At 45.2% G+C, this 25,705-nt stretch overlaps 1 protein-coding gene across 7 annotated transcripts in view; it reads left to right on the top strand.

Moving 5' to 3' along the window:
* The first annotated feature begins 5,578 nt into the window (after positions 1–5,578).
* LOC310768993 (mitochondrial peptide methionine sulfoxide reductase-like) overlaps positions 5,579–25,705 on the top strand; it is a 49,483-nt gene continuing 29,356 nt past the window's right edge. For 2 of the 7 annotated variants that reach the window (XM_083628010.1, XM_083628007.1), the window contains exon 1: positions 5,579–5,747. In XM_083628010.1, coding sequence (XP_083484136.1) covers positions 5,675–5,747 — 73 coding nt within the window. In that variant the 5' untranslated portion in view covers positions 5,579–5,674. Of the gene's footprint in view, positions 5,748–12,496; positions 12,771–12,944; positions 13,102–25,705 lie in introns of those variants that run through there. The other 5 variants (XM_083628011.1, XM_083628008.1, XM_083628006.1 and 2 more) reach the window with 5 other exon arrangements.

Genomic DNA, 25,705 nt, shown 5'->3' with positions numbered 1-25,705 from the left:
GAGAGCAGGCGGGGGTGGGGCTGGCGTGCGTCCGGGGGTGTGGCACGCCACCCACAGGGACGTGGTGGGCGTCCTGGGGGTGGGGGGCCAGCCACGATGGCACTCCACCGGGATCGCACTGCCGGGGGCAGTGTGCTCCCCCCACACCCCTCTTCCTCCGCCACTGCTCCCCAGAGAGGCTCACCTGGCAAAGGGGAACCTGTGGCCCTGCAGCCGTTCCTGGACTGCAACTCCCATCATCCCTGACCATTGCCCATGCTGGCTGGGGCAGATGGGAGTTAGAGTCCAAGAATATCTGGAGGTTTGCCAGGTTCCCCACCTCTGGCTTACACTATGATCTTTAAGTTGCCAGCTTGAGAACCTTTTGGTTCTCCCAGGTTCTTTGCAGCACAATCCCACCCAGCTCTTCAATTTCTGCACCATGTTCCCCCTTGCTGGGATTTATGCTGCTTTTATTTGTTACAGTTGCTGTGCTTTATGCTTATTTAGTTGTGCTCTGCTTTGCCAGGCTTTTGTAGGTTTCATAATTTATCTTGATTTTAGAGGTTTTTATTGAGAACTGTATTTTATTCCTTACAGAAACCGCCCAGAGCACTTAGGTGGATGGGCGGCATAAAGATGAAACAAATGAATGAATTGGTTTCATTTATACAGGTAGGAGGCTCCTTTTGCCACTGGATGACACATAATTTGGATTGCCTTCCCCCATAATTTTCTTTTTTCATCTCATCTCGCCTGTTTATTTGTATGTTGTTTCCCCATAAGATTGTGCCCAAAGTGGCCCACAACAACTCAAATAAACAGCAACAACTAAAAAAAAATAAGAAACAATAAATGCGCACACACAAAAACCAATCCATGCAACGTTTTGAAAAACAATGCAAATAAATTAATTCAACAGCCAGCGGTTCTCAACCTGTGGGTCCCCAGGTGTTGTTGGACTACAACTCCCATCATCCCTGAGCTCTGGCCTTCCTAGCTAGGGGTGATGGGACTTGTAGTTCAACAGCATCTGGGGACCCACAGATTGAGAAAGAGTGGTAGACTAAACAACATTGTATAAAGCAATACAAAAGAGCAAGCCTAGTTTTTAAACTTAGCACGGGACAAATGACTGCATACCCACTATATGTTTTAGGCACACACCCTGCTTGGGAACCATAGTCTGCTCTTCACAAAACAACAACAACAACAACTTATTATTATTTCTACCCTGCCCATCTGGCTGGGTTTCCCCAGCCACTCTGGGTGGATCCCAACAGAATTAAAAGTACAATAAAACATCAAACATTAAAAAACCTCCCTAAACAGGGCTGCCTTCAGATGTCTTCTAAAAGTCAGGTAGTTGTTTATTTTCTTGGCATCTGGTGGGAGGGCATTCCACAGGGTGGGCGCCACTACCGAGAAGGCCCTCTGCCTGGTTCCCTGTAACCTCACTTCTCACAGTGAGGGAACCGCCAGAAGGCCCTTGGTACTGAGCTCAGTGTCTGGGCTGAACGATGGGGGTGGAGTCGCTCCTTCAGGCATACTGGGCCGAGGCCATTTGGGGCTTTAAAGGTCAACACCAACACTTTGAATTGTGCTCAGAAACATACTGGGAGCCAATGTAGGTCTTTCAGGACCGGTGTTATATGGTCTCGGCCGCTGCTCCCAGTCACCAATCTAGCTGCCACATTCTGGATTAGCTGCAGTTTCCAAGTAACCTTCAGCGATAGTCCCACGTAGAGCGCATTGCAGCAGTCCAAGCTGGAGATAACTAGAGCATGCACCACTCTGGCAAGACAGTCCACAGGCACAATTCCCAGCACCCATAACAAACAACAGTGCCCAGGATTCCTTGTGGGGAGAGGACATATATTTTAAATGTTTGATAGGTACATAGCCCGAGTGTTTGTGGGGAACATTGGAAGCTGCCTTATACTGAGTCAGACCGTTGCTCCATCTAGCTCAGTAATGTTTACACTAACTGGCAATGGCTTTCTGGGATTTCAGGCAGGGAATCTTTCCCAACCCCACCTGAGATGGCGGGGATTGAACCTGGGAAATTCTGCATGCAAAGCGGATGCTCTCCCATTGAGCTATAGCTGGGGGATTTTGGATTGTGCTGGCGATGAAGCTCACATTAGCCTCCCATCCTTACTGTCATTTATACTGCTTTCCACAGCATGCTTTTCTTCCCAAAAGCCAGCCCAGGAGGATGGGCACGCAGTTCTTAGGCAGTCCTCCATGCAAACATTGGCAAGTCTGAACTATACTTAGCATCAGGGAGGATTTCATTAAGTGGTTTGAGGGCCTTCTCTGCACCTAATCTGCCGTGCAGATGGATGGGCAATGGACCAGCAGGAGCTGGAGCTCCAAGCCCTGAGCACATCTGATCTTGAATGAGAGCCTTGTGCAGACTGCAGAGTAAAGCTCAAAGCTGGAGCCCTGTGTGGATATTCACTGTTTCCATGAAGCGGTGGATGTCACAGGCCCTCCAAGTGTCTCTATTTTCAAGAGACAGTCCCAAATTTACAGAAGCCATCACGGTTTCTGATTTGAACCCATTTCCCCTTAAGATGTCCCTATTTTCACTGGAGAAATGTTGGAGGGTATGGAGTTATGCGATCCCCGAGCCAAGGAGATAAGTAACTATACATCCTTTAGAAGACACCTGAAGAGAGCCCTGTATAGGGAAGTTTTTATGTTGAATGTTTTATTATGTTTCTATATATGATGGAAGCCACCCAGAGTGGCTGGGGCGACCCAGTCAGATGGGTGGGGTATTATTATTATTATTATTATTATTATTATTATTATTATTAAAAAGGACTCATATTCCTATTTTCATAGCAGAAATGGATAAATGTTGGGGGGTTGGGGTATGATGTCATGGCCCAAAAGGAAACGAAGGAAGCAAGGAGGAAGACAAAGGGCCGAAGTCGGAGCTACAATTCCCAGAGTGGTTTAACAGGCATTCCCACTTCCCATGGGATTTCTGGGAATTGTGCAGCTCTGTGATGGGGGAAAGGGTCTCCTAACATGTCTCTGCACCTTTAACTTCCTGGGATCCTTTGGGGCAAGAAGCCATGACTGTTTAAAATACCGTATTTTTTGCTCTATAAGACTCACTTTTTCCCTCCTAAAAAGTAAGGGGAAATGTGTGCGCGCCTTATGGAGCGAATGCAGGCTGCGCAGCTATCCCAGAAGCCAGAACAGCAAGAGGGATTGGTGCTTTCACTGCGCAGCGATCCCTCTTGCTGTTCTGGCTTCTGAGATTCAGAATATTTTTTTTCTTGTTTTCCTCCTTCAAAAACTAGGTGCGTCTTGTGGTCTGGTGCGTCTTATAGAGCGACAAATACGGTAGTTTAATACTGCTTTAAATGTATAGTGCAGATGGGCGCCTAAGAAGAAGGAACCTGCTGGTTGTAAATAAGAAGGCAGGCAGGCAGGTGGGAAAGACTGAAGCTGGTCATTTCACCCTCAAGGATCAGCCTCAGCTACTGCCCTGAGCTCTTCCCCTGCAGCCTGGGTGGAAATTACAATAAGGAATTGCATCTTCCTCTGGATGGCTTTTTGCTCAGCCTGGCTCTGTTCAATGGTTGTGGCTTTTTGGCTCTTCATTACTGCTCAGGCTTCTCCCTCCTCCAGATTTCACTCTTTCTCATCTCCTTTCCACACAAAAAAGGAGACTTAAATCAAAACAAAGGAGTTACGAGCACAATTAGCAGAGCAAATGGAAGTGAGGGAGAAGAAAGCAAGAGAGCTGTGAAGTAGGGGGTGTCTCCCCCTTTCTCTCTCCGCTGGCAAGAGTGTTATTAGGCACTCACAAAGATTCCTTATTAAATGCCTTTTGACATCAAGTAGGAAATTATAGGACGTGTGCATTCATTCACTCACTCAGGTGACAATTGAGCCCTGGCTGCCACACTCAGGGAGGGGAGAACGTGGGGGGAGGATAATAAAGGAGATACTGGAAGAAAAGCAAAAGACAGCAGGTTTATAAATCATGTTTCCAAAGCTTTTTTCCCCCCATTGAGCAACAATACCTCTTAGATCCGAAACAAGAGATGGAAATGAGAAAAGCCAATAGTGGCTTAAGCACAACACTGCATCTCTGTATTTATTTAATCCTTTCCAACAGAAGATGCTACCTTATGCATGGGGCTGCCCTTGAAGACTGTTCAGAAATATCGGTTGGTTCGGCCCTATTATCTGGGGCTACACACACACCATATATTCCAAGCACATGATTTCATGCAGTTCTGAGAACTGCAGTTCACTCCACGCAGAGTTACAGTTCCCAGCACTCTTCACAAAACAAGAGGGGCCAATATTTTTTGGGTCCAAGTCATGTGCTTTAACTGCATGGGGCATAGGTGCCAACTCCTTGGGGCCCTGGGTGCCTGAGCACCCACAAAAGTCCCCATGAAGGGACCGGGCACCCACAATTTTTGGTGCCAGGGCCATCCACCCTGGGCACACACAGTTGTGGGGCCAAGTTGGCACTCCTGATATGGGGTATGTGCAGCAAGAGACTTGCTGGTCCAGTTCTATTTGGCCTGTGTCAAAGGAGCTTCACTGGCTTCCAGTGCATCTCTGGGAACTATCTGAGGTGTTCGTTATAATCTCACAAACCCAAAGCCACAAGGGAGGGGCAACCATTTCCCCTTTCCATTTAAGAAAGGTGATCAGGGAGAGACAATGCAAGAGAAAGTCTACCTCCACCTGCCACCCAACTCCAGCAATGGAATGTTCTCTCCAGTGAGGCCTGCCTAACATCTTTTCAGCTCCAGGTTAAGACCTTTCTCTTTTCCAAGGCATCTGGTGGATTGTGACAGTTTATCATGGCTTAGATACCGCTGATCATTTTACTGGTGCTACCACTGTGATTCTGATGCTGTTGTTCGTTAGTGTATTGATTATTGCTCTTTTCTGTAATGTTATTCTGTTTGTAAGCTGCCTATAGACTATTTTTGTATTAGCTAATAAACAAAACCATCATCATCATCTGTTTGGGACCTGGGCACTTGAAATAGCTAACCTTAAAAAAGAATTATCTCCTGCCCCGTGATTTTAATCGATCAATGAACCAACTAAACCCTGCAGCCTTTATTGTTATGTTGTGCTTTTTTTGGACACTGCTTACAGATTTTTAAATATTAAGCATCGTAGAAGCTCTTTTAAATATAAGACCCCATCTTAGCACTATACGTACATTAAACCAATTCGGAGAATGGAATCTCTTGGGGGGGGGGGCAGCAGCCTTAGCAAACTACACTTCCCAGGATTCCTTGGGGAGCGGGGAAGCCCTGACTTTTAAAGTGGTATGACACTGCATTAAATGTACAGTGCGGACGTGACCAGAATTAGTAAACATATGGAGGGGGTGTAAAAATTTCAAACGGTGAGGCGAGGGGGTCAACGAAAGACAGAAAAGTAGGTAGCGAGTGGGCTCCTGACGACTAAAGCACCGATTATGGGATGGAGGCGAGTGGATCTCCCAACAGCCCACCCCGCCCCTTGCGCCGCTTGAAGCTTCATCAGCCCCACCCATCAGTTTACGTCACACTTCCCGCCCCTTGGCCCCGCCCACCTCTTGTCCCGTGCCTGAGACATTGAAAAGTGGAAGCTGGCTACTTACTTGCATGCATGTGGGTAGCGGTGGGGCGCCCCGTTCTTGAACTGCGACGCCATGCCTGGTCCTGTACGGATGCCCTCTCGGGAAGAGGCTCTGCTAGGCAGATCTGAGGCAATCGTAGTGTCAGGTACGGGAAGAGGGAGACCCACGCGTGTCCCTGTATTTTCGTGGGGTGGGTGCAGCCGAGGTGGGAAGGGGCTTAAGAAATCCCCACCCACCGTGATCAGCTATGCTTTCTGTCCTTTACCCGCCCAAATCTATCTCACAAGGCGCAAGCGCTTTCCTGCTAGGAAAAAGGGGAACGCCAGTCAGTTAAGGCAGGGAAGCTCCCCGTGGGGTTTGCTCCCGCGTAGACCTGCACAGGACCGGGCTGTTCGTGACCGTTGGCAGAGAAGAGCAAGGAGGAAGGCATCCAACGCCGTGTAGCTCAAGAGGATCGTTAGATTCCAGGTCCTGAGTGCGGAGATTGCAGGAGGGATCCTGCGCGCGCACACGCGCGCGCACTCCCGTGGCGCTCCGGAGAAAGTTTTGAGCCTCCAGGAGCTCTTGGAATGTGCGTTGTTTTGTGGTTTGTGGCAAACTGGCTCTGACGCATGACGCTCCCGGAGCAGAAAAATCGGAAGCTGGGATTTGCACCCCAAAATAAGTTCTGGGTGTGCAAGCTTCCGTTCGTTATCCACGTGTCTGTGTGGAATAAGGGGCTGGGTGCATGGGCTTAGCCAAGGGATGGCAGGGAGGGGCAGCTGCCCCCCATCAATAAAAATATATAGCAAACAGAGGTTCTGCCCCCACTAACAAGAGGCCTGCCCCCGCAACAAAAGGTCTGTGCCCCCTAACAAAAATCCTGGCTATGCCCGTGGCTGGGTGTTGAGAGTCTATGGTTCTTCCCAAATGGTGGGTCTAGGGGAGAGTGTGGGGGACCCTCCTCCTTTTCCAGGCTTACTACGGTGGTACCTCGGGTTACATACGCTTCAGGTTACATATGCTTCAGGTTACAGACTCTGCTAACCCAGAAATAGTGCTTCAGGTTAAGAACTTTGCTTCAGGAGGAGAACAGAAATCGTGCTCTGGCGGCGCGGCAGCAGCAGGAAGCCCCATTAGCTAAAGTGGTGCTTCAGGTTAAGAACAGTTTCAGGTTAAGCACGGACCTCCAGAGTGAATTAAGTACTTAACCTGAGGTACCACTGTATTGTCCTTTGCATGTTACCTGCAAAACTGAACTTTTGGGTGGAGGTGAATAATATGAGATGTAGAAGACTTCTTCCTATAAAAAACTGATGAGTCAGTGTGGTGTAGAGAATGTCTCACAGGTCACATTAGTGCCATCATACATTTTGAGCACATGACTCACCCCCCCAATGAATCCTGGGAGGTGTCATTTACTCCTCAGAGAACAGTTCCCAGAACTTTGAACAACCCAAAGGTTCCCGGGGTTCTTTAGGGGAAGTCCAATGCTATACAGCGGATGTGACCTCAGACTATGGCTGCGGAGAACCCAGGTCCAGATCCCTGTGCCCAGCCACGAAAAGCTCACTGGATGACTTTGGGACAACCTACCTTACAGGGTTGTTGTGATATTAACACTGAGAACCATGCATGCTGTGTTGATCTCCCTGGTGGAAGTGGGACAGGAATGTAAAGCAGTGTAATAAAGTGATTTTTGACAGGAAAAGCGCAAAGGCTGAAGTCCAAGGGAGACAGCATGCCTGACCTCATTGCTTCCTGAAGCTCACACAGTCTAAAGTTCTAGTTTGTGCATGCAGTAGATAAGATTGTAAAGCCTCCTTGTCTGTTCCATTTCTAATTAGCACTAAGGAGCTGCCTGGTTATATGTTTCCCCATTTGGCAAAGAAGGGATTGTACACATTCAAAACAGTATCAGGGAGAAGGCTAAGCTAGAACTCCTCACCCTGGTTTCTAGTTTGGATCCCTCACCCAGAAAAATGTAATTCATCTCTATATTATTTATACCCCGCCCATCTGGCTGGGCTTCCCCAGCCACTCTGGGCGGCTTCCAACAAAATATTAAAATACAGTAATGCATCAAACATTTAAAGCTTCCCTAAACAGATGTCTTCTAAAAGTCTGGTAGTTGTTATTCTTTTTGACATCGGATAGGAGGGCGTTCCACAGGGCAGGCGCCACAACCGAGAAGGCCCTCTGCCTGGTTCCCTGTAACCTGGCTTCTCACAGTGAGGGAACTGCCTGAAGGCCCTCGGAGCTGGACCTCAGTGTCCGGGCAGAATGATGCAGGGTGGAGATGCTCCTTCAGGTATACTGGACTGAGGCCAAGCAGAACATAAATGTGAAATCCCTCTCCCACTGTTGTTCTCCAGCAACTGGGCCTCAAGAAGGATATACCGCCTCCGATCCAGGATTTGGTATGATGAGCCATTGTGATGAGCGTCCACCGATATAGCCTTGCGGTCCATGAATTTTTCTAATCCTCTTTGGAAGCCTTCCAAGTTGTTGGACATCACTACATTTTGAGAGGGCAAATTCCATCATTGAACTACGGCACTGTGCGAAAAGGTGCTTACTTTTCTCTGTCCTGAATTTTCAGCTTCATGGGATGATCCTGAATTCTAGTATTAGGAGAGGGGAGGGGAGAAACCACTCTCTTTCCACTTTCACCACACCAGGCACATTAGTTTTACAGTGGTACCTCGGGTTACAGATGCTTCAGGTTACAGACGATTCAGGTTACAGACTCCACAAACCCGGAAGTAGTACCTCAGGTTAAGAACTTTGAGAACTGAAATCGCACAGTGGCAGCAGGAGGCCCCATTAGCTAAAGTGGTACCTCAGGTTAAGAACAGTTTCAGGTTAATAACGGACCTCCAGAACGAATTAAGTTCTTAACCCAAGGTACCACTGTATATGCCTCAGCCACGTCCTTCTTCCTCACCCTTTTTCTAAGCTAAAAATCCCAAAGCTTGTCACTGTTCCTATATGGTGAGCAGCAGGGAGATTGAGGCACAACAATGAACCCCCCCCCCATTCATGGTAATTTTTATTTGTATATTATATTTGTATTATAGATTATAATTCTATTAATTAAGTAAGTAGGGGAATGGCCACAGCTCAATGATAGAGCATCTTCTTCACATGCAGAAGGCCCCAGGTTCAGTCCCCAGCAGGACTGGGACTGCCCCCTGCATGAAACCCTGGGGTGCTGCTGCCAGTCAGAGCGGACAATATGCAGCTAGATGGAATGGTGATCTGATTCTGTATGAGGCTGCTTCCAGTGCTCTTAATATTTTCATAGCGTTCATTAGCACCGTGACCGAGCAACGTGCACAAGAACTGTGTGTGAAAGTAATGCCATTATGAGCTGGACAGGGTGAGTTGGACATGTGCTCTCAGTAGAGGAAAAGCTCTGAGCTACATTGCTTCAGATCCTGAAGGTCCAACTGAGTTCTTCTTACAAGCAATAAAAGAAAATAATGACTTGACCATCATTTGATGCACTCTGCATTTCAGATAAGCTCTGCTGATCACCTGGAGATGGCGTGAGCATGTTTTATGCTCTCTCCATAACTTGTGTTATCTATTATTATTATTATTATTATTATTATTATTATTATTATTATTCTACTTTATGCTGGATTGAATGGGTAGATAGTTATATGCATTAGGGTGGGGGGAAATGCTTGCTGATTTCCCAGCTGCTCTTCCCAAGAGAGTGTCATCCCTGTTTACATTCTGAACATGTGCCAAGGGCCTGTGCTATGGAATGATACTGATTGGGGATGGGGTATACTGCACTCTCCATGGCAACAGATAAGTGTTGCTAGGAGACAGCGGAGGAATAAAAGGCTGGGAGGGATGCCCAGCAGCCTTCGTACCCCTCCTCCTCCTCCTTGTCTTCCACTCTCTCTCCCCAAAGTGTCTTTTGGAACAAGATTATTCCTGAAACGTGGCGACTGTCATTGCAACCATCACATGGTAGCGCAAGGCGGTGGAGGAGTTGGGAGCATCTGAAGACCAGGTTTCTTTCCTTGCACATCTACCATGCAATAATGTCAGTCGCCATTAACCCCTGTAGTCTTGCTTGGTACAAAGGCACTTGTATGACCTTCTGCCATGTCTGTAGGAAATGAAAAGGTGCTCCCCAGTGGTGGGACATCTTGCTTAGGAACACAGGAAGCTGCCTTCTGCTGAGTCCCATTGTCTACACAGGCTGGCAGTGACTTTCCAAGATTTCAGGCCTAGAGTCTCTTCCATCACGACCCGAAGATGTTGGGGACTGAACTGGGCAACTTCTATAAGCTGAGCAGATACACATTTAAAGCACCCCTTAAAATTTTTTGTTGGAAATTGTAGTTTATCCCTTCCAGAGCTACAATTCCCAGCGCTCTTGAAGACTACAGTTCCTATGATTCTTTAAATGTATGATGTGTATGCAGCCTAAGTATTTGCATGGGAACTTTGGAAGCTGCCTAACCCTGAGTCAGACCATTGGTTCCTCTAGCTTAAAGGTAAAGGTAAAGGGACCCCTGACCATTAGGTCCAGTCATGACTGACTCTGGGGTTGCGGTGCTCATCTCGCTTTATTGGCCGAGGGAGCCGGCGTACAGCTTCCGGGTCATGTGGCCAGCATGACTAGGCCGCTTCTGGCGAACCAGAGCAGCGCACGGGAACGCCGTTTACCTTCCGGCCAAAGCAGTACCTATTTATCTACTTGAACTTTGTGCTTTCGAACTGCTAGGTTGGCAGGAGCAGGGACCGAGCAACGGGAGCTCACCCAGTCACGGGGATTTGAACCGCCAACCTTCTGATCGGCAACTCCTAGGCTCTATGGTTTAACCCACAGTGCCACCCGCGTCCCTATTCCTCTAGCTTAGTAATGTCTAAATTGACTGGTAGTAGCTCTCAAGGGTTTCAGGCATGGAATCTCTCCCAGTCCTACATGGAGCAGGCAGGGTTTGAACCTAGGACCTGCTGCATGCAAAATCAGATGCTCTGCCACTGAGCCACAGCCCCTTTGTTTTTAGATTATGAACGCGATGCAGAAGAAGATGCTGGGTGTTGCTATAGTTCCGTTGACCATAAGATGTACCCTACTGAACTGGAACGAAGGTCCATCCAGCCCATCTTGACAAGTTAGATCATTCTGTGCTTTGCAGTGGAGAAGATTCCCAGCTTTAGTTCCTAGCATCTATAGATAGGGCTGGAAAAGACCTTCAGTCTGGACTCACAGTTTGGCTCTGCCTTGGACTGCCCAAGTCAGAAGGGGAAGGTGGAAGATGAGGGTCTGCAGAGTGGATGCTTGCCAAGCGCAAGGGGCATGGTGGTGAATTCAAAAGCCTTGCAGAGGATGTATGTATTGCCAGAATCAAAACTCTGGAGACTGATGGAAGGGGATGCTGGTGAAGGCACAACAAAGCAGGCCTGGGAAGGGTTGTAGCTCAGTGGCAAAGCATGTACCTTGCATTCTGAAGCTTCCTTGCTCAACACTTAGTGAAAGCCTAGGCATGGTCACACAGAAGTAGGACCCAGGGTGGTCACTGAGACTTGTTCCAGGTAAATGTGCAGCCGTCAGTTTTTTGTTGCAGCTGACTAACACAGTCGACTCTCTGGAACTCATAATCTTGAAACAGCACCGGTCCTCTTTCTACTCAGATGGCCAGTTTGCCACCTCGACAGTGCAAGAAGATCTTGGATCGCGTCTCAGCTGAACTGGTTGCAAACTGACTTTGCTCCTCAGTCAGGTTTTTTTCCTTGCAAACAGACCAGGTTTTTTAAAACAATAACAACTTCTCTCTATTCTGGTTACTCCCCTGTTTCTTAAAAAACCAAACCAAACTGCTACTTTACTCTCAAGCAAGTCACGGAGCGTTTTGTTTCATATGCTTATCTGTACTCCTAGACTTCGGAACTCCCTCCCTAGAGAAGCTGGGCTGGCTCCCTCCTTGCTGTCCTTCTGACGGCAGGTGAAGACTTTTTTGTTTCCACAGGCTTTGAGGAACTGACTGCTTTTAATGACAGGGCTGGTGCTGTAGTAGTCATCCATATGGTTTTAGATCCTAGATGTTCAGCAGGTTCCCTCTGTGCCAACTTTTAAATGCCTGCCTGCTCTATTCCACCAGGCCTATGCAGGCAGTTAATAATACATCTCCCACAATAGTTGGTTTGTTTTATATTCCTTTTTGCTTTTAACTTAAAAAAACAAACTTTTTATGATATTGTTTGGCTTTAAGGTTTTGCATTGCTGCAAACCGCTTTGATATATTTTTTTCCTGATACAGCGGTAAATAAATAAAGCAAGCTTTAATTCTACCAATGTTTAATTGTGGTTTTTTTTTAATGATTGTTTTTTTCCCCTGTGTTTTGAGTTGTTCTTATTTTTACCTGTAAGCCGCTTTAGGTCCCGTATGGGAAAAAGGCAGGGTATAAAAAAACACACAAATAAACAAATACTTTATATTTCCTTCTGTTCTCCTGGGTACAAAACTTTGCAGCAGTGCCAAGCAAAACAGTGTTACTAGTCTGGGAGAGATTCATATCAGGTACTTAGAGCAAGCAAGGTATGAATTTGTTATTGAAGTAGCCCCGGTCAGCGTAGCTGCCAGGGATCAGGAATGATGGGAGTTGTATTCCATCTAGAGGGCCACAAGTTCCCGACCTCTGCCTTAGGAAGAACTATTAGCAGCTTGGTGTTTTGGCTCCTTGGCTAAACCTGATCTCTTCTTCGGTGTGTGTTGTCTGGACACACAAGACACGCGTGCGCATCCTGCCGCAGAACTGGCATGTTGAATGTAAATTTGCTCATTGTCTCCCCTTCTCCTCCTGCCTTTACCGAGTTGTTCTTTCTCTCTCCTCCCTTTCTCTTTCTCTCGCTTTCTCTTGGTCCCATGATGCTTTGCACCTCAGCAAGCTGATGCCATATAAAAAGAGTGGCTGTTTTCCTGCCCGTTCTTCTGATGGCAGAAGGGGGGAAGCAACCCTGGCACCGTTTGGAGGCGAAAGTTGCCAGGCTTCCGACAAGGTCCTCCTTGTCTTGTATTCTCTGGCTTTCTTTATCTCCCTCCCACCTCTTTCCCTGACACCCAGAACCTCTTGTGGATAGAGGGCATGAGGCGGGCACCCACAGGAGTCCAGGGCGGGTACTGGCCTGAAGGAATTGGGGGACCGCGCACCAGAGGAGGTAAGCTTCTTTGCTTCTGCCGTGTTCTTTCCTTTATCTCTGTGGGTGTTTTTAAATAAATAAACTAGTTGCTGTGAATGTTTGGATCTGCCTACTTTTTTTTTTTTTTGGCTAGCTTTCTGGGTTCCTCCAGGCAGGCGTAGAGCAAAAAGGGGGGGGGGAGGGTGGCATAGAACCACTACAGTTGGGATGAAGGTTGGCAGGGAAGCCGTGAGACAGAGGGAGAGAGAGAATAAAGCTGGCACGGGCTGGAGGTCTGCCAAGGATGCTTGGCAGAGATGCCATGGAAGACTGGGGCAGCCTGGACGCGGCGATGTTGTATGGATGGGAGGTGAGGAAAAAATGGTGAATCGCAGAAAGGCAGAGAATAGGAATTACAGGCTACTGAATTGGACATTTTCTTGCGCCTACATTTTTAATTTTTTATTTATTTTGGAGGGGGGATCCATTTCATATTTGATATTTTTCTCGTGGAGGCTGTTGGTTGGCTCGTTCTGTTTTGCAATATATTTTCAGGCGGAGGGGGGGGTTGCGTTTAGGGAATGTGGCAGTTCCTATGCTGATTGAATTGAATCTGGGCCAAGGAAATTATGTAGCCTGCTTGTTCCCGCTCGGAAAAGGGAGTGAGAGTGAGAGAGAAAAGCAGAGAGACAGGGAGGAGTTGGCTGGGAGCTGCCGAGCTGCCTGGCCACTTTGGCAGCCAAAACATCGAGCCGATCCAAGCGGGCCTCCGTGCCTTTTGACTTCTCCTTGGGTTATCTGCTATCTCCCCTTCTGTGGCTCCCCTGCATGGCCCCGGCTTGTTCACGTTGGGCTCCTGAATGGGCAGCGTCCGGCGTCTGTGGCAGGTAGCTCAGGACAGGTAGGAAAATCGAGGACCAACTCACACACGCTGGGTCTCTACCATTTCTTTTTGTTCTGCATGCCAGATGGCTGGGTGTATGGTTGTGGGCTGGGCTGGCTGAGTCCTAGGAACATATGATGCTGCCTTGTACAGAGTCAGAATCTTGGTCCCTTCTAGCTCTATATTGCTTACACGGACTGGCAGCACCACTCTCCAGTGTTTCAGATGGCGTTCTTCCCAACCCTACTTGGAGATGCCAGGGATCGAACCGGGGACCTTCAGCTTGCAAAGCAGGTTTTCCACAACCCTTCCCAAGCCTGCTTTGTTATTTCTCGACTGGCATCCACCATTCTCCTGATTTCTGTATTTGGCAATGCATTATCTTCTCCATGGCCCTTTTCCTGGGCAAATTCCACCTTGTAGATCCCTGATTTTCCCAACCTTTCCCATTTGCTTTGTGCACTCTGAGGTTTAGGGACAGTTGAGGCAGCGCCACAGACATGGCTGCGTCTTTTCGGGTTTTGGATTGCCAATGCAATGCACTGCAAAGCGTATCAGGTGGGTGTGGTCCAGAAAGCCAGAGATAAAACGGGGAAATAGCTCTCTGCTAGAGGGCAGCTTGGGTTGGCTGGAATTCTCCCAATGCAGACGTGTTAAGGAGAATGTTAGAAAGAGAAGAGAACCACAGTCCTTCCCTCAGCTCTTCTTTACATGTCAACGCAGTGCTGATTTATTATATATAGTTGCCACCTGGCTTGCATGCTATATCCTGAGGTACAAAGAGGCTGGGATGCTTTGAAATGTTAATTTCGCTTTTACCAAGTAAGGATTTAAGGAAGCTGGGCAGGCTATCTTTTTGGATGTGCCTTACCTTTCTGTGACAACGCTGATTTCCTGGTGCCTTTATTGCCTCTGGAAAATCATGCTTCCTAGTTGTCTCTTTAAAATTTCACCTTTACAATGAATTCCCGCATGCTGGAGGCCTCATTTTTTGAGGTTTCAGGATGCTTGTTTAGGTTTCTAGAAAATTAAATGGGTAGGTAAGGGAGCAAATTCATGTGAACTCTTTAATATTCACGTATGTAACTGCACACACATTAACTCAAGGCATGGATGGCGAACCAGCTATCTATATGTCGATGGACTCCAGCTCTGATCAGCTCCAGCCCCTGTGGCCAAGGGGTCAGGGATAATGGGTTCTGGAGTCCAGCAGCATCTGGAGGGCCACAGATCCCATATCTCTGCCTGAAGGCATCATCATCCCGCCTTGTACAGCGGGCCGTTTCATACTCTGCAGCTGGCGAGTTTCCTTTTGAAGTGGGGGCATGCTGTGGCTTTGCAATGTACATGTAGCCAAAAGGGAGTGCAGACAGTTCCTTTGTTATTGTTTTTTAAAAATGGTATGACTAGACCAGGATGTGGCTCAATTGAAACTTTCTTAGCTGTCCAAACACACAATGGCAAGGCAGCAGTTTCCTACAGAGGCACACAGTGAATTCTTGTATTGCCTCTCGTTTTGGTACTCTGTTCATTTGGTTTGTTCGTTTCAGCCATTTGTTTTATGATTCACACATAGAAACCACATATTTCCCTGCTCACATTTCTTTTTGCAATTTCTTTTTTCCCCGAATAATATTTATTAACGTTTCAAAGAAATTACAAAAATAGAAAAAAGAAAAGAAAAAATAAAAAGAACAAAAAATACAAAATACAGAAAAATAGAAAACAGTTAAAAACAAATCAGTCTTTCCATATCTTATCTTTCATTTACTTATTTCCCTGACCTCCTCACACCTCCCTTTTTTGTATTCTAATTCGATAGTTGTTTCAGCAAATCCTTACCCTTTTGGCTTTTATCTTAATATTTTATCTTAATATATTGTAACTTTACATTTTCACCTGTTAACAATTCCTCTTTACTTAATCCTTTTATCTTTCCTGCTAAACCACATAGTTTAATTCCAACCTCTTTCTAACATTCCTTAATTTTACAATATTTCTGTAGATAGACTTTAAATTTCTTCCACTCTTCTTCCACCGACTCTTCTCCTTGGTCTCGGATTCTGCCAGTCATCTCAGCCAATTCCATGTAGTCCATCACCTTCATCTGCCATTCTTCCCGGGTGGGTAGATCTTGTGTTTTCCAATACTTTGCGATGAGTATTCTTGCTGCTGTCGTAGCATACATAAAGAAAGTTCTATCCTCCTTTAGCACCAACTGGCCGACCATGCCCAAGAGAAAGGCCTCTGGTTTCTTCTGGAAGGTATATTTAAATACCTTTTTCATTTCATTATAAATCATCTCCCAGAAGGTCTTAATCTTTGGGCACGTCCACCAAAGGTGAAAAAAGGTACCTTCACATTCTTTACATTTCCAACATTTATTATCGGGCAGGTGATAAATTTTTGCAAGCTTGACTGGAGTCATGTACCACCTGTAAATCATTTTCATAATATTCTCTCTTAAGGCATTACATGCCGTAAACTTCATACCTGTGGTCCATAACTGTTCCCAGTCAGCAAACATAATGTTGTGTCCAACATCCTGTGCCCATTTAATCATAACAGATTTAACCATTTCATCCTGTGTATTCCATTTCAACAGCAAGTTATACATTCTTGACAGGTTCTTAGTTTTAGGTTCTAACAATTCTGTTTCCAATTTTGATTTTTCCACCTGAAAACCTATTTTTTTGTCCAAATTATATATCTCCCTTATTTGATAATAATGAAGCCAACCTCGTACTTTGTTTTTTAATTTATCAAAGCTCTGCAGTTTTAATCTATCTCCTTCTTGTTCCAAAATTTCCCAATACTTCGGCCAATTTGCCTCCATATTGAGTTTTTTCAGAGCCTTAGCTTCCATTGGTGACAACCACCTTGGGGTTTTGTTTTCAAGCAAATCTTTATATCTTATCCACACATTAAACAATGCTTTCCTGACAATATGGTTTTTAAACGATTTATGCGCTTTGACCTTGTCATACCACAAGTAAGCATGCCACCCAAAAACATTATTAAATCCTTCCAAATCCAAAATGTTGGTGTTCTCAAGAAGCAGCCATTCTCTCAGCCAGCAAAAAGCGGCTGATTCATAGTAAAGCTTCAAGTCTGGCAGGGCAAATCCACCTCTTTCTTTAGCATCAGTTAAAATCTTAAATTTTATTCGGGGTTTCTTGCCCTGCCAGACAAATCTAGAGATATCTCTCTGCCACTTCTTGAAACACTCCATTTTATCCAAAATTTGCAATGTTTGAAACAAAAACAACATCCTTGGCAATACATTCATCTTTATCGCAGCAATTCGGCCTAGCAATGATAGCTTCAGATTTGACCATATTTCTAAATCCTTTTTCACTTCCATCCAACATTTTTCATAGTTATCCTTAAACAGATTTACATTCTTGGCAGTCATGTTAACCCCTAGGTATTTCACTTTCTTAACCAGTGTTAGCCCTGTCTCCTTCTGAAACCTTTCTTTCTCCATCACTGTTAAATTTTTCTCTAAGACTTTAGTTTTCATCTTATTCAACTTAAATCCCGCTACTTGTCCAAATTCTTGAATCAGTTCCAGTACTCTTTTGGTACTAGATTCTGGCTCCTGTAATGTTAAAACTAAGTCATCAGCGAATGCTTTCAATTTATACTGTTTGGCTCCGACTTGTATACCCTTTACCAATTGATCCCTTCTAATCATATTGAGCAAAACCTCCAGTACCGATATAAAAAGCAATGGGGAAATTGGACAGCCCTGTCGTGTTCCTTCCTCAATCTTAAATTCTTCTGAAATTACATTGTTCACAATTAATTTTGCTTTTTGTTCTGAATAAATAGCACCTATACCGTTTTCAAAACCTTGGCCTACCCCCATTCCCTGTAAATTTTTCTTCATAAAGCTCCAAGAAATATTATCAAAGGCTTTCTCCGCGTCCACAAATATCAAAACTGCTTTAATATTAATATTCACTTGTAATTTTTCTAAAATATTAATTATATTCCTTGTATTGTCTGACAAGTGCCTCCCCGGGAGGAAGCCCGCTTGGTCTTTATGAATTTCTTCCACCAATACCTTTTTTAATCTTTTAGCCATAATTTCAGCAAAAATTTTGTAATCCACATTAAGTAGAGATATGGGACGATAGTTCTTAAGCTGTGTCTTTTCAGACTCTGTTTTCGGTATAAGTGTAATATAAGCTTCTTTCCACGACTCTGGAACCTTTTCCCCCTCCAATATTTCATTACAAACTTCCTTCAAAGGCTGTACTAACAAATCTTTCAAAGATCTATAATATCTTGAGGTCAAACCATCCGGCCCTGGGGATTTGCCCAATTTCATATTCTGAATGGCTCCTTCCACCTCTTGGTCTGTTATTTTATAGTTCAGCATTAACTTATTCTCTTGAGAGATTTTTTGTAGTCCATTTATTTTCAAAAATCGATCAATATCCATTTCCTTCTGGGTCTCCTGTGTGTATAACTGTTTAAAATATTTCTGGAAGCACTTCCTAATCTCCACAGGATTCTGTATATTTTTTCCCTCCACTTCCAGATTGGTAATTGTGTTAAGTTTTTGTCTTTTTTCCATTTGCCAAGCCAACAGTTTCCCACATTTATTAGCTGATTCAAATGTCTTTTGTCTCATCTGTTTAATCTTCCATTCTATTTCCTGATTCATCAATTTCATATATTGTACTTGATATAACTTTATCTCTTTCAGAATCTCCTGTGATTTTGGTTTTGCTCTCAGTCTCTTTTCTCCTTCCTTTATTTTCTCCAGAATTTTATCCTTTTTTTCATTTTGAGCCCTCCTTTTAATTGCATTCTGTTGTATCAGAAACCCTCTCATTACTGCTTTACTTGCGTCCCATATTACTCTTTTTTCAACCATGGTATTCATATTTATCTCAAAATAGTCTCTCAAGGTTTTTTGGGCCTTCTTAATCACTCCTTCATTCCTAAACAAGGTGTCATTCATCCTCCATCTAAAGGAACCAACTGGTGTTAATTTCATTTCCATCTTCACCGCGTTGTGATCGGAGCAAGTTTTAGGGCAAATTTCCACTTTTTTGGTCTTCGGGGCCAGCCCCCTAGTTGTCCAAATTTGGTCAATTCTTGTCCATGTCATTTTGGCTTCAGAAAAGAACGTTCCTTCTCTTCCCAAGGGGTTCTTAGTTCTCCAAATATCAACAAGGTCCATATTGTCAACCATATCAAAGAACGTCTTTGGTAATCTGCCATTATTTGTGACCACCTGTCTCTGGGCCTTATCCATATTTGTAGACACCACTCCATTCATATCTCCCATCAAGATCACATTATAGTCCAAATAATCCAGCAGAATTTCATGCAGCTTCTTGAAAAATTCTGATTTCCCCTCGTTTGGTGCATAAACACCTACTATCAAAAACTTCTCTCCTTGTGATTGAATTTCAATTGCAACAAATCTTCCTTGGTCATCTTTAAATACGAATTTCAGTGACAGGCTCTCCTTTGCATAAAGTACCACTCCTCTTTTCTTGACTTTATCTGATGAAACAAATTCCTGGCCTAATCTTTTATTACTCAGAATCTTCCGATATAGCCTTGTCATATGTGTTTCTTGTAAACAAATCAAATCCAATTGCTCTTTTTTTAATAAATGAAAGACTCTCTGTCTTCTTTCCGGGGAGTTCAGTCCATTCACATTCCAGCTTAATACTTGCAGTTTCTTTCTTGTGCCTTTTTTTTTAACCCCTGCCTGCAGTGGCAGCAGCTAGGCTGATCAGGGAGGTAGGAGGGTGCCTGCTTCTTGCAGCCACTGCTATATTTACCCAGAATCCCCTGTGCTATGACATGGCACAGGGAGGGGGGAATTGTGGCAGGTGGCATGGGTAGGGGAAGACCACTTTTGATGGACCGGGGGAGACCACTTTATTTACCTACAGTGCCTGGAATGGCACAGATGACGAGAAGCCTCCCCCTTTGCTTCCAGAGCAGGTGAGCTCTCCTGCCTCCAACCAACATGAATGAAAGCAATGAAAAGAATATCCATTCATTCCCCAATGCATTTGCTTCGGAACGAATGAAAGACTGAAACTGATTATCCATATTCATTGATTTCAAATATGCTCCCCCCCCCCAGTTTTCTTTTCATATCCCAGTACATTCAGTTCCATTCTGATATTAAATATACTTTTAAAATTAATAAAGCTTTTAAGAACAGTTTGCTGACACACTGCTTCAAAAGCCACTGCGGGTCAGTCTTAACATTGTGTGATCTTTTCTATAATACATAGTATTTGTTATTAGAATTGTTCTTTGGGAATTTGGGAGGGAAACACTATTTTATTTGTTACAGTAGGCGTACTCTTATTTTATTATTTTTATTATTCCTCCAAGGAGCTCGATGTGGCATGCATAGTTCCCCTCCCCTCATTAAGCCCCACAACAGCCCTGTGAGGTAGGTTAGACTAGGAGATAGTGACTGGCCCAAGTTGACCCAGTGAGCTTCCTGGCTGAGGGCAGATTTGAACCCTGGCCTCCCAGGTCTTAGTCTGCCACTTTTAACTGTTATACCACACTGTATCTCTTAATATTTTACTGTATAAGTCGGCTTGGATGAATTTTTATTAGGAAAGGAAGTATGCAGGTTTTTAGTTATGTAGTAACATTTAAATATTAGCTTTTTTCCAGGGACATTAAAGCAGCCGCTGTGGCCCTATCCCCATTTTGTCCTCTAAGCAACCCTGTGAGATAGGTTAATGATTGGCCTCAGTTTCACCCAGTGAACTTCATGGCTGGGTGAAAAAAGCTCAGAATGTGCTGTTGGGCAAAGGTTCTTAACTTCCTGAGAATTGTGTGTTGTGTTGTGTTGTGTGTGTTTAAAGAGTCCCATTTCTAGTGTTCTACAACTCTGAAGATTTGCAAAGCTTGGCAGGTGGGCTTCAGTCTCCTCCAGCAGGTCTCAAAACCCCCGTGACTCAAAATCAAAATAAATAGTGCAAAAACAAGAGAAATCATGCATATTTTGCACTGATGTTTCTCAGCCCACATCTCTTCCCTGACTACAATGTTTGGTGGTGTTCAGAATGACCACATTGCATGTGCGAGAGGCGAGTATTGCATGGGCAATCAGCCTTCTGCTGTCTTTTTGGCTCCTGGAGTCATGGCCGTTATTAAGTGTAAAATTCTGTAAAACAGTCCCTATGGTAATTTTTTTTTTTGCCTGATAACATGGGTGTATGAATTCCATGGACTCTGCTGATTTCATCCAATAGTTGTTTAAAAGTAGTGATGTAAGAAGAAAGAGTTTTCCGTTCTGTCCTATATTCATCACATGCAGTCCTGTTCCTTTTCCATTTCATCTTCCACCAAAACCTGTGTTGTTCGTCTCACGGTCTGCTGTGGCAACATTACATTTAATTACAGAAATCACACTGCCATTACGTTCTTCCAACTCAGTTTGAGTGCAAAGGGTTGGGGGGACGTGATCAGTTATGTGTCGTTTGTAGACTGAAAGCAACAACAACAACAAATGCCAATCACATTCGCTGGATTGATTGCTGTTCTGTTCATGGGGCAGGTGAAGAAATGCTGGTGAGTTCCCTTCCCATTTCCCATTTTTGTTGGGATTCCCCAATCTCCCTATATAAAATATAATTGGAAAACACTGGAATGCATGTTTATTTACTGAACAATTATGACTCATCTACACAATGCAGGTTATGAGACTGCAGAGCTGTGTTCTGGTTTGGGTTGACTAATCAGCGGTTTCCCTCTTACATGCCTGCTGCCAAACATTGTCGATCTTCACTTTCTTCTTGCGTATCCTCCTTCAGCCAAAGCCCCTTCCCTCCCCTCCGCCCCCTCCACCATTGCATTCTTCTCCTGCTGCTTGGGCATCCTAGAGAAAGCTTTCCTGCTTCTCTCTACGCAAGCAGCCATTGTGCCCCTTGGCACTGCCCCTTCTCCGCTGATCCGTATAATAACCAATGGCGCTTAAGGTCAGAGGAAGCAACGGGGATGCCCTAACTCACAGGGTTGAGTTATGTGCGGCTGCCCACATTGAGAACGTCCAGGCTAATCTTCCAGGAAGGTTTGCGGACTCGCCCTCCCTCCCGCTTCACCTCGGGAGGCCCCAGCAAGCAGCACTAAAGCCAAGGCAGGACTCGGCTGATCTGTCCCAGGCCGTCAATAAACATAGCCTGCTTCCATCTGTTGGGGTTGGAAGCTGCTCATGAAGCAAGCCTTCCTGCTGATTGATCACGTGCTGTTGGGTAGAGTCTTAAAATAGAGATCTGCAGCGGAAGGACTGGGGTGGAGTGCAGGTGAGGAGAGAAACCAGTCCTGGGCTTTTGTAGCCTTAATCTGTGATAGAGGGAGTGTATAACTTGAGCGTGCATTCCCTAGAGATGCTGGGGTTTGCCTGTGGATTCAGATTAGCAGGAGGCCTAGTTTCTTGGGCTGTGCGGCTGCGTGGCACTGTTCTGACAGCATTGTTCCCCAGTGGTGCAGTGGGTCAGTGCGTCTGGCTGTTAACCAGAAGGTTGGTGGTTCAAGCCCACCTAGGGAGAGCTGTGGGGAAGATTCCTGCATTGCGGGAGGTTGGACTATTTTGGTTCCTTCCAACTTCTACAATTCGATAATACGATAATACGATACGATAAAATGATAATCTTTATTGTCATTGTCCCGTACAGAACAACAAAATTGAAAAAAAAATACCGTATCTTTGCACCATAACACTCACTTTTTTCCTCCTAGAAAGTAAGGGGAAATGTCTGTGCGTGTTATGGAGCGATTGCCTGCGGGTGGCGGGGGGGATCTGCTGCAGTCGTGAGCAGAGGCTCCATGGTTCCCCTTCCTTCCCTCCTCCGTGGTTACAAAGCATGGATCCACATGGATCCTCAGGATTTTTGCATTGGGCTACTCCAAACTCACTGTCGGATCACATTGTCTGTGGCCACAGCATGAACCACAAAAATGATATATCCACTATTTCGTTTAGAATATTTTTTTCCTTGTTTTCCTCCTCTAAAAACTACGTGCGTGTTATGGTCTGGTGCGTGTTATAGAGCGAAAAATACGGGTATAAATCAGACATTCAAAAACCAACAAGCCTGCTATCCCAGCTATCCCAGCCTGGTTCACCCCCTAAAAACTCTGATACCCCATAATTAAATACAATGTACTCTCATAGAGAATACCTTACACTGCGTTTAAAACCAAAATCGCATTTGGATAGAAACTGTTTCTCAGGCAGCTAGTCCTAGTCTTTCTGTGGTTCTATTCCATGAGTGGTCTGACCCAGGCGCTTGGCATTGGGACCTGCACCCTTGTTCAACTTGCTGCCAGTCCCCTTCCTGCTGACAACCCCCTTTTAAGGAATGTTTGGGGCTTTTTGCTTTAGAGCAGTGGTTCTCAAAGTAGGTGCTGCTACCCTCTGGGGGGTGGCAGTGGAGTTACCTAGGGGGAGTGCTAAGAGGCAAGCGGGTGGCAGGGAGGAGGTGGAGATGTAAAAGTCTTTCAGACTTGGAAAGGTTGGCATCACGGGATCAAGTTCACCCATTTTGCTGAATAGTCTTGATATGATTTTGAATAATTAATTGCTACTGTTTTGACACCTGTTGTGTTATTATCATACTTAGTGGGCTGTGGAAGCTTTTATTCTGAATAATGGTTTTTATAGGGTAGGGTAAGGGGTACCAGGGATGAGATGATAGAACCAAGGTGGCGGAAATAGTTTGAGAACCAGTGAATTAGAGAAAAGGCAAGTGAGAGAGAAAATGATACAGGTTTATTAAATGATGCAGTGTGGAGAAAGTTCATCTGGAGAGGTTGTTCTCCTTTTCTCATTATAATAATAATAATATAATAATAATAATTTATTATTTATACTCCACCCATCTGGCTGGGTTTCCCCAGCCACTCTAGGCGGTTTCCAACAAAATATTAAAATACAGTGGTCTGTTAAACATTAATATATTCCCTAAACAGGGCTGCCTTCAGATGTCTTCTAAAAGTCTGGTAGTTGTTCTTTTCTTTGACATTTGGTGGGAGGGTGTTCCACAGGGCGGGTGCCACTACCGAGAAGGCCCTCTTCCCTCTGCCTGGTTCCCTGTAACTTGACTACTCGCAGTGAGGGAACTGCCAGAAGGCCCTCGGCGCTGGACCTCAGTGTCCAGGCAGAACAATGGGGGTGGAGACGCTTCTTCAGGTACACATGTAATCCTCTTTTCGCGTGGAAGTTTCATCCTGGAGCCCTGCACGCATTGGCAGAGAGCACGTAAGCCTGCTTCACCCCTTTATAAGACGTTTTCGTGATGTTTTAGGGCTACTTCAGGGTTTGGCGCTGTGTGCATGATTGCTTGTCATTCCAATGCGCCTAAACTGGGAGTTGCCTGGACCAGAACTCGGTAACATCCAATGAAACCAACTGTGGGAAAATTCGGATTATTTAAAGAAATACTATAGTGAACAGGATTTGAACTACGAGCAACAGAAGGAATCGGAGATTGTTTTATTGTTGTTACGGTATAAGAGAGAGAAGATAGGGTGCAGCAAGGGGGAGAAATAAAGAACCCAATGGAAAATGGGGTGAGAAGTTGACAAAACGAAAGAAAAAATTATTATGTATTGGAAATTTTTGTGCATGTAGTTAGAACTATGGAATGCGTTTGCCAAGAGGTGACAACCACCAGCTTTTGAAAGGTGATTAGACAAATTAATGAAGGATAAGGCCATCAATGGCTACTAGCCACAATGGCTGTTTTTCACGTCCCACATCAGAGGCAGTGTACCTCTGAATTGCTTCGGGAGAGTTTTAGTTTAGATACTTGCATTGCAGAGGGTTGAACTAGTGGTCCCTTCCAATTCTATGATTCTATAAGAAGAGCTCTGCTGGATCAGGCCAAAGGCCAGCCATATACTTTGGGGGGAGCGCAGCAGCAGGGCAAGGGGGGGCAATGCCCCCCTTCTGCTGTTATTCCCCTGGGACAGGTATCCAAAGGAATGCTGTGCTGCCTCTGATCCTAGAGGTATTCTATAGCCATAATGGCTTGTAGCCATTGGCAACCTTGTGCTCCATTAATTTTTCTAATCCCTTTAAAAGTCTCGCTGACAGTAAGTTGTTTTAAGCCCTTCGATTAGTGGCGCCGATCGCTTCTGGGTTCTGTGGAGCAGGGCTGGTTGCTGTTTTCTGTGGGCTCTCAGATCACAGGGTGCCCATGGGTCTCCCTCTGCTGTGGTGCCCTTCCAACACCCCGAGTTTCCGTTTGGGCTCTTGGCTAAGATAGCAGAGCGGAAAAAGGCTTTGATTGCACAGTCACCAGGTTGTGCCTCCCCCCCCCCCACCTCCAACCAAGATTGCCCCAGATACAGTGGGACCTTGGTTTGGATTACAACCATGTCAAACCCAGAAGTGCGTATCCCTTTTTTTGAATCACATCCCTTTTTTTATCACAACCCGTTTTTTGGGGAGGCCCCATTGGCGAAAGTGCACCTTGGGTGTTTTGCTTTACAACCGGACCTCCAGAACGGATTATGGTTGTAAACCAAGGTACCACTGTATAGGGATGGGTGGGAGGAGAAATTTGATTCAGTTTGCATTTAAAGTTGGACCTACCCACTTTGCATTTTTCCAAAATAAGATGTGAACATGGGACTCCTTCGAAATCCGCGCTTCTCCTAGTTTTGCAATGCAGTTCTCCAGCATAGACTAAGTGTGCATATAAATCCATATACAAGTGAAAGTAACATGCAAAATATTGTAGAAAGCTCTTTTTGGTGGGGGAAGGGAGGCAATGTGTATATTTGGAGAAATGGAAATGAATTGCAATGAGGCCATTATTCATATCTTAGTCTTTTGCAAACTGAAATGGAAAAATGTTGGAAAACTGAACTTAGGGCTGGAAAAATGAGGAACTGAAATTGATCTATTTGCTCATCCCAGAAACCTCTGCAGTGATTCCTTGGGCAGTGGTTGTGTGGGGTTTGTGTGTGTGTGTGTGTGAGTGCCCATTGCTCAGGGGTAGAGGTGCCTGGAGGAGGAAGAGGAGATTGACTCTTGCACCCTTCTTTCTCCTGCTGCTAATGAGACATGGACTCAGCATCT

Source organism: Podarcis filfolensis (assembly GCF_964270895.1).
Source record: "Podarcis filfolensis genome assembly, chromosome: 8".
NCBI classification, from domain to species: Eukaryota; Metazoa; Chordata; class Lepidosauria; order Squamata; family Lacertidae; genus Podarcis; species Podarcis filfolensis.
This window is presented reverse-complemented; position numbering and strand designations above follow the sequence as displayed.